The sequence below is a fragment of the Sinocyclocheilus grahami genome, unplaced genomic scaffold, assembly GCF_001515645.1.
Source record: "Sinocyclocheilus grahami isolate Dianchi unplaced genomic scaffold, SAMN03320097.WGS_v1.1 scaffold33.1, whole genome shotgun sequence".
Lineage (NCBI taxonomy): Eukaryota > Metazoa > Chordata > Actinopteri > Cypriniformes > Cyprinidae > Sinocyclocheilus > Sinocyclocheilus grahami.
Window position 1 is genome coordinate 402,211 of NW_015505212.1, and position 8,371 is coordinate 410,581.

Below are 8,371 nucleotides of genomic sequence, written 5' to 3' on the forward strand. Positions count from 1 at the left end.
ATTGCCTTTTATTATTCACAGTACATTATATATATTTATGTAATAAAATTGTTCTGTTTAAAATGACTGTTGTTAGGCTATAGACTCCATATGAGGGCAGTGGTGTTTTTACACATTAAATTATGCATGAGAATGTCGTAATGATGAGAGGCATAATGTCTAACAGTTTAGTTAACAGCCCCCAGATTAACTAGCACTACTTCAATAAGAAATGGAAGCATCTTCTCAAGTAAACCGACTCGTCTTTACGTCCACAAGGTGGCGCGATGGTTCCGCGATCATTTCAGCATGCATTTCACTCATAAAACACACATCTCTTACACAAGCTCGGTCCTGGAGGGCCGGTGTCCTGCAGAGTTTAGCTCCAACTTGCCTCAACACACCTGCTGGTAAGTTTCAGATTTTTTTTTTAAATCACCAGTCAATTTTTAGGTTTCAGGATTTTTTTAATACCTAACTTTGTTTAAGGATGGTTCTCAACTATGTTATAAAATATATAACAAAATCATTTGATATACCATTTTGCTTTATGAAATATGTGTGTAAAAAGTTTAATATTCATTTGTTTTTACGTTTATAGCATATCGTTTGTTATTGTTGCATGCTGTATACCTCTCATAACAAAGAGCCAAGCCATGCTGCACTATTTATAAGGGCGCATGCGCATGCGCAACGAGAGCGCCGCTCCTCTCCAACTGACATGAGTTAAATACGCACAGAGAGCGAGAATAGAATACACCTTGCAGCCGAGCGACACAGCAGGGAATCAGTGAATGTAGAAATGACTTCTGCGTGGTGTTTAATATGACAGCACGCGCGGGATATGGGAAGAAGTAGGGTGTGTGTGGTGTTGAAGGTGACATTCTCATGGCCAGAACCAGCGCGGACGGGCTGCTCCGTCAGAACAACAGCAAACTGGACTCTTTCCTCAAAAGAAACGCCAGTCAGGATGTGTACGAGCGGATCCGGGTCTACGAGCCGTGTGTGGTGGTCTCGGGGTCGGTGAAGAAGGTTTTCATGCATGTGATCCTGAGTGATGAGCGCGTGTATCTGAGCGAGTATCAGCCGCGCGCGCTGCGTGAGGCGCTCAGCTTCAGACACATCAAGAGCATCGAGCTGGTGAGAGAGAGACACACATAGAAACACACACCTGAATGTTGCCATTTCATCTGCTGATAGAGAGTACTTTATTATCACGTGCACAAGTATAAGTGAGTACAACTGATTAACCCAACTAACAAGAACGTTTTGCGAACGTTCCCGTTAAGTTATGAAAAGGTTATTTCTGAATGTTCTCTTAACGTTCAGTTTTTTGAAAGTTCTTGGTTGGAGAAAACTTTATGGCAACATTCCATTTGATCATTTTGCAAACTAAAATTCCGTGAATGATGTATAAATTATGGTTTTTGTCCTAACATTTTGAGAGCGCTATTTAAAAAAAATCAGGAAACTGAACAAATGTTCTATTAACGTTGAGAGAACCTGTCCAGAAAATTAACCAAAGTTGCGAGAACGTTCCCTGTTAGCTGGGAATGCATTTACTGAAACAACACAAGAGAACAATATAGTAATCACAATATAGTAAAATAACAGTACAATGCAGTTCAATATGCACATTAACAGAAACAACATATAAACATATTTTGCATATTTGCTCAATAAAAAAATGAATTTGTGATATTTTGCTGACTTTGCGTAAATTCTTTTTTGCAAAATGAATTGTCATAATTTAACTTGGCCATACTCTTCTGAACAGGATTCATGCACTCCTGGAAATAACACGGAATGTGATAACTAGATCTAGGAAAGTCATGGAAATGAAATGAAACATGATAAATGAAATAAAAAATGTATATTTGTGTATAGTTACAGTATGCTCATTTCTAAAAATGTCTTATTATAATGTTTTTTTTGTAAGAAATACTCTTTGTGAGAGCGATCTCCTTCTTCAGTCATCACAAATGATTGGAAAAGTCATGAAAAATCATAGTTATGAATCATCCAAAAATGCAGATGCAGACTTCACACACTTATTTTTGTATCTTTATTAATTTTCTCATCCCCTCACTGAATTGCTTGAATAATAATGTAAGTAAATTAACTAATAATCATGTATTATTTATTTACTGATCATTTTTAAATCATACATACATCACTCGCCGCTGAGGCAATGTGTTCTAAATGTCAAATAAAGCAGGACTGTCTGCTGAGACAATGCTAATTATAGTGAGGACGTTTGCTTATCCTGTCATGTTAAACTGCTTGAAGAAGGTGTGTTTGGTAAGCTCATGTTCGTACAGCTCAAAGCATGAGTCATGGAACGGTTCAGCACTGAAAGACTGGAAAAGACAGACGGATGAAGCATTTAGCCTAAATGTCACAATAGCAGAATTACCAAGAAAACGCAGTTTATCTGTTATTAACATAGGTGCAAATGCATTTTCCTCAGAAATACACCACGCATATTCTATATAAATATTAATGATTCTGATTGATGATCAGACGTTATTAAACGGTCATTCATCCCCACATCAAGCGGCTTACACTGATGTTATTAGGTCAATGTTAGACTGTGAGCATACAGATCTCTGTCTTTCCTCACAGATCAATGATTTGCCTGATTTCCTCAGCGGACAGGGTCGTGAACGCTCACTGCATATCCGCATTGTTCATACCACAAAGAATCCTGGGAAAAAGAGCTCAAGACCCAAAGGATCCGGTCAGAATAAGCCATCATTTCCAGGACGGAGCTCGAGTGCCCGTCATTCGCTGAAGAGTAAAAAAGCTATTTAATTCAATCACAAGTTCACAAGCTGTTCTTGACATTTGCAAAAAGCATGTTGCTCTCTGAAATGCTGCAACGCGAGCGTCTGAAGAAGAAATGAGGAGCGGAGAGAGGTCGTGTTACATATGCATGTTTAATGAACGCAGATAAAAGAAAGACGGATCTTGTAAACTGGAAACCACTCGCAGTTTATTAAGTGTTGTGTATGTGGTTTCATGCTGATTACTATATCATTTTTGCTGTTTTTGTGCTAATAACACTTCAGTCACTTGTATTCATTAGTGTTATTTTAATATTATCAGGGTTATTATAATTTACTTAAAATTAAAACCATAAAAACCCTTGTCACTTCTAAAATAAATTCAATTTTAACTGAAAAATAAAACGTAAAACAATATGTATATTTAAGCTTTTTATTTTATTTTCAACATTTCTCATTTTCAAGTTGACGTACAATGATAACTAAAACCAAGACTGAAATAATAATTAATAAAAAACTATATGGACGTGTTAAAAAACAAAAACGAACAAAAATGTCAAAAAACGCGAAAACAGAAAATCAAAAGATAAAAAAAGGAACTCAAAATATTAATAAAAACTGTAACATTTAATTAATTTGAGTTTTTCTTTTGTCATTTTGATCGGTTTTAGTTTGATTTCTGTTTGAGTTTTGTACTGTTTCCATTTAGTTTAAGTTTTTATCTAGTATTTACATGTTATTGTATTAGTTATAGTTTTAGTTAACGATAACAACACTGATATTCATAACGAAAGCTGGAAAATTTGAATGCTGAAAACCACTTGGTTTCCAAAACTGAGATCAGCTGCAAACACGATGTGCTGTCATGCGTTTTACACCGTTGACAGTCATGACTTTACTGCGGTGAGCAGAGGAGGAGGATTGGCGTCATTCACACTGTTGCCAGGGCACGAGATGAGATGGAAACCTCGAACAATAAATGTCCAATTAAAAGACCCTGTTTGGCTCAGCAAAACACGGCAGCTTGACGTTCTGAACGACATGTGTTTGTGCTGGAGCTGCCAGCCATCAGACGTCTCTGAGACTGTTCTGAGAACAGTGTGAACCAGAGATTTCTCTCAGTAGCTCTGTAATGTTTATAGAGGAGCAGTGAGTCGAAGCCGACCCGAGGGAGGCCATTAGTTCACGTTTAGCACATATTTGTGAGCACTTGCCATTGAGGAGTAAACCACATGGGAAGTGCTTTAAACGTTATTTAAAGCCAGCTTTTCCACAGTTTAACTATCAGTTGAAGGCTTTGTTGAATTGGTGGTGTGCAGTTGTACAGACACGGTCTGTGAGCATTTTTCAGACATCAGTATGAGAACGGAAAGTAGGTCAGTGCACCTAAAAAAAAGTTTGTGGGCATTTCCGCTGGGGAAATTGTGAGAAGGTTGAGGCCTATGGAAAGATTTTCTCGTTATCCTGCATCCTATTAGAGGAGATTGAAAAGGGAGGTTGATGATGGCACGTGAACGACCTTGTCTGACTGGCATCCGAACAGTGAAGTTCTGTGCCGCTGAACATGTCGCTCATCAGCGCCTCCTCATGGAAATGTTCTGTCAGTGCAACTAGAGTGCAGCGTTGCAACAAGTTGCTTTTATGCTTTATCAAAGGCTCTATTTAATTATACAGTTCAGAGGAGCTCTTTGAAGACACCTATTTACATTATAAACAGATCTGTCTTAGATCAGTTTATTAGAAAGTTAACCCCTTAAGTATTTTTGTGAAGATCGTGACCAGGAAAAATTATTTTCTACAGTAGATTTAAACCTTGTTGAGAGTTTGAGGCCTTGAACACATGTGAGGCCATCTTAATCTTAAAATTTAAACCTCAAATTAAACTTAAACACATTTTTATCATTTATTTTATTGTATTATTTTAATGCAATATATTATAGTTAATGTATTATAGGTTTTATTAATATTTTTAATTCGTTTTTCATGCCTTCCATTTTCATTTTAGTGAAAGTTTTAGTAATTTGGTTGTGTTTTTGTTATTTTTAATAGTTTTATATGTCTATTTTTTAGTTTTAGTATTATTTTAGCACATAAAATTAAACTAAATAAAAATGAGTAATGTTTCCTTGTCAACTATAGTTAAAATTGAATAAATTAATATTAATATGTTAAATATTTAATTTGATTTCAATTACGGTTTATTTTATTTCCAGTAACCAATGTTTTTATGATTTCTGTTAACTATAATAACCCTGCTTGCCATGTCATAAATATTAATAACATTATTCATTTAAATAGTAATGATTATTATTTATAATACTCTTAATGTAATATTAATGCTTAAAAACGGTTTCCCTGCTTTTTAATCTAAAATAAAATATTATTAATAATAAAATATAATAATAATAATAGTTTTTTTCTTTGCTGAGCTTTTAAGACAGTTTTAAACGGATAGTTCACTCAAAAATTATAATTCTGTCATCAATTACTCACCAAACCTTTATGAGTTTTTTTCTTCTGCTGAACATAAAAGAAGATATTTTGAAGAATGTGGGGAAGCAAATAGTCCCCATTGTTCTGGTCCCCATTGACTTCCATAGCATTTTTTTCCGTACAGTGGAAGTCAACAGCTACCGGCAACTGTTTGTTCACTAACATTCTTCAAAATATCTTCTTTTGTGTTTAGCAGAAGAATGAAACTCATACAGGTTTGGAACAACATGCGGGTGAGTAAATGATGAGAGAAATGTCATTTTTGGGTGAACTATCCCTTTAAGATGTTAATCACCTTGACATGTTTGACTTGCTGTAAAAATACATATATATGTTTGTCTGTTATAGTGATGGTGGTCTGGAGGAAGAAGAAGGCAGCGTCATTCCGGAGAGACGTTCAGCTTCCTGTCCGAACCCGGATGATTTGGCTCTGGCTGTGTTTAATACGTCTCCCGCTCACTCCTCCAGCTCCAGTGACCAGCGAGAGAGTCCCAGCGCTTCAGTCCCGACAGCACTGATGAGGAGAACAACAACAGAGGAGAAAGAGGAAGAGTTACACCTTTATGCGGTATCTCCATCATCCCGAATATACCTTCATCTGCAGAGCTCCTGGAGCAGCTGCATTATAGTATGTGTTCGTGGTCGTAGTCGGTTTCTACTCGCTTTGTGTTTAATGGTCAACATTCCTTTTGTATGGGCAGTCGTGGCCTAATGGTTAGAGAGTCGGACTCCTAACTCAAAGGTTGGGGGTTCGAGTCTCGTACTGGCAGGGATTGTGGGTGGGGGGAGTGAATGTACAGCACTCTCTTCCACCTTCAATACCACGACTGAGGTGCCCTTGAGCAAGGCACTGAACCCCAACTGCTTCCCAGGCGCCGCAGCATAAATGGCTGCCCACTGCTCCGGGTGTGTGTTCACGGTGTGTGTGTGTTCACTGCTGTGTGTGTGCACTTTGGATGGGTTAAATGCAGAGCACTAATTCCAAGTATGGGTCACCATACTTGGCCACATGTCACGTCACTCACTCACTCAATAAAATACTTTTACTGTTTAGTGATAATGTTCTGCTAAAATAAGACTTACAGATTAAAAAAACACATTTTTGTCACAAATAAGGACATATAAAATGATTATATATTTGTTTTTTATATATTTAAGTTTTTAACATATGAATAATATATTATTATTAACAATAATAATTAATTATTTTAAATGTTAAGTATTTTAAAACAAAATTGATTCCCTTTTTTTAAATGAATAAAATATTATTCATAATATAAAATAAAGTACAATAAAAAGATTATTATCTTAACTTTTGTTTTTAATCTTATATCACTTTGGAGTTTGCCATGATATATCATTAATTTATTATTATTAATAATTTGATATTAATAATTAAAAACAAAACTGCTTCCCTAATTGTTTTAAATAAAAAATATATATATATTGTTCATAATACAATATAAAATAAATTAAGAAGACGTATATTGCAGTCTTTAGATTTTTTTCGTCTTCTTTATTATACACCTTAATTTGCCCTACTAAAAATATCTTTAATGGTATAAAGGTTGAAATAAATACGCACTGTGTTGAAAGCGCAAAAGTACTGCTAAAAGGATCATTTTGACTGCTTTACAGATCAAAAAGCACATTTTTGTAAATTTAAATGTTTTAATAAACATATAAGCTGTACATTTTCACTTTAAAACCCTCTGTTTAGAATATTATAAATAAATGTTTAAATAATGATATATTTTGGGTGAAAATAAAGTTGGATCATTGTGAGAAATGTTTTTGTAACCTTTAAATGACATTATAATCAACACTGTACTAATATTTCACAATATTAGAGCTTTTACTGGATTTATGATCAAATAAATGCCGTGTTGGTGAGCAGAATAGACTTATATTTAAAAAATCATAATTATTATTAATCATAATTATACTTTTGACCAGTAGTGTATTATTTATGCATATGCATGTATAACACTGATCAGCTTTACGTGTCTCATTTGTGGTTCAAAGGCTAGTTGCACATCTGCTCTGGGACATTTCCTTACCATCGGCTGGGTGTTTCGATTGCTTAAACCACATCCATTCTTAGTAAGTATATACCCATTTCATTTTCAGGCATATTTGCATGAATCCACATGATTAGATTCCACATCAGAACGAATGTTTGGATGTATGTCCTGCTCGCTCTTTCGCAGCTCCCGTTTGTGGGCTATCAGGCCCAGCAGGTGGTTCTGCTTCTCTCAGGTCCCCAGGATCCGCTCAGCCCGTCTCAGGCGGTTCTTCTGTACCAGCGCTGCCGTGTTTTGTTAGCCTGTCTGCAGCACAGCACCTGTTTGAGCGAATATATCAGGACGGGATTCAAGGAGGAGTTCAGGTTCCTCATGAGGTTCAAATAATTGCAAGGCTAAGGCAGAGCTGTCATACTTTTGATTATAATATCCTCTGTTTTTTATAGGTACTATGTGAAGACGTCAGGGCTGAAGGACAAACTGCCCCATCACTACCCCATCAGTCAGCCTGCCCAGCGCCTTCTATCCCAGCTCCTCAATCTCATTCTCCAGAAACCTTGAGCTCTGGCTCTTTTTCTTTCTGTTCCTCTGGCATCGAATTTCTTGTTTCTGCAGACAGACGTGGGAATGTGCCTTTGGATGAATATGCTGCACTTTCAGATGCTTGTGTTGTGTCTTACTGTGTGTTGAACAGAGACTGCGGGATTTTACTCTGTTTAGCATATCGCCTTTGTCTACACTCAGGATTATTATCACTGTAATATGCGTTACATCACAGAACAGATGATATATTGAACTATTTATTAAATATGAATATGCATTAAATAGACTGATATCAAATTGCACTTTTCAGTAAACAAATTCAGGTTTGGCAGGTCACTCTTATATGAGACTGGTCACAGTATTATGATATGAATACATTTACTGTAGCTTAAGCCACTGGTACAGATGCACTTAACTGATTTTCAGGAACTCTATGTACCTCAAGGCCTCAAATTAAACATAACAAATATTTTAAATAAACATTTGTGTGTCTGTGAGATTTTTATAAACCTAATTGTTGAATGGGTGTTTTTGCATATGCAATAA

The 8,371-nt window shown here is 35.9% G+C and overlaps 1 protein-coding gene across 1 annotated transcript; it reads left to right on the forward strand.

Moving 5' to 3' along the window:
• The first annotated feature begins 688 nt into the window (after nucleotides 1-688).
• LOC107581038 (uncharacterized protein C12orf56-like) lies at nucleotides 689-8,242 on the forward strand. The gene is made up of 6 exons (XM_016266626.1): nucleotides 689-1,119; nucleotides 2,605-2,784; nucleotides 5,584-5,886; nucleotides 7,284-7,361; nucleotides 7,469-7,647; nucleotides 7,729-8,242. Exons 1-6 carry the CDS (start codon nucleotides 868-870, stop codon nucleotides 7,841-7,843), a joined length of 1,107 nt encoding a protein of 368 aa, XP_016122112.1. The 5' UTR covers nucleotides 689-867; the 3' UTR covers nucleotides 7,844-8,242.
• Nucleotides 8,243-8,371: the final 129 nt, after the last annotated feature.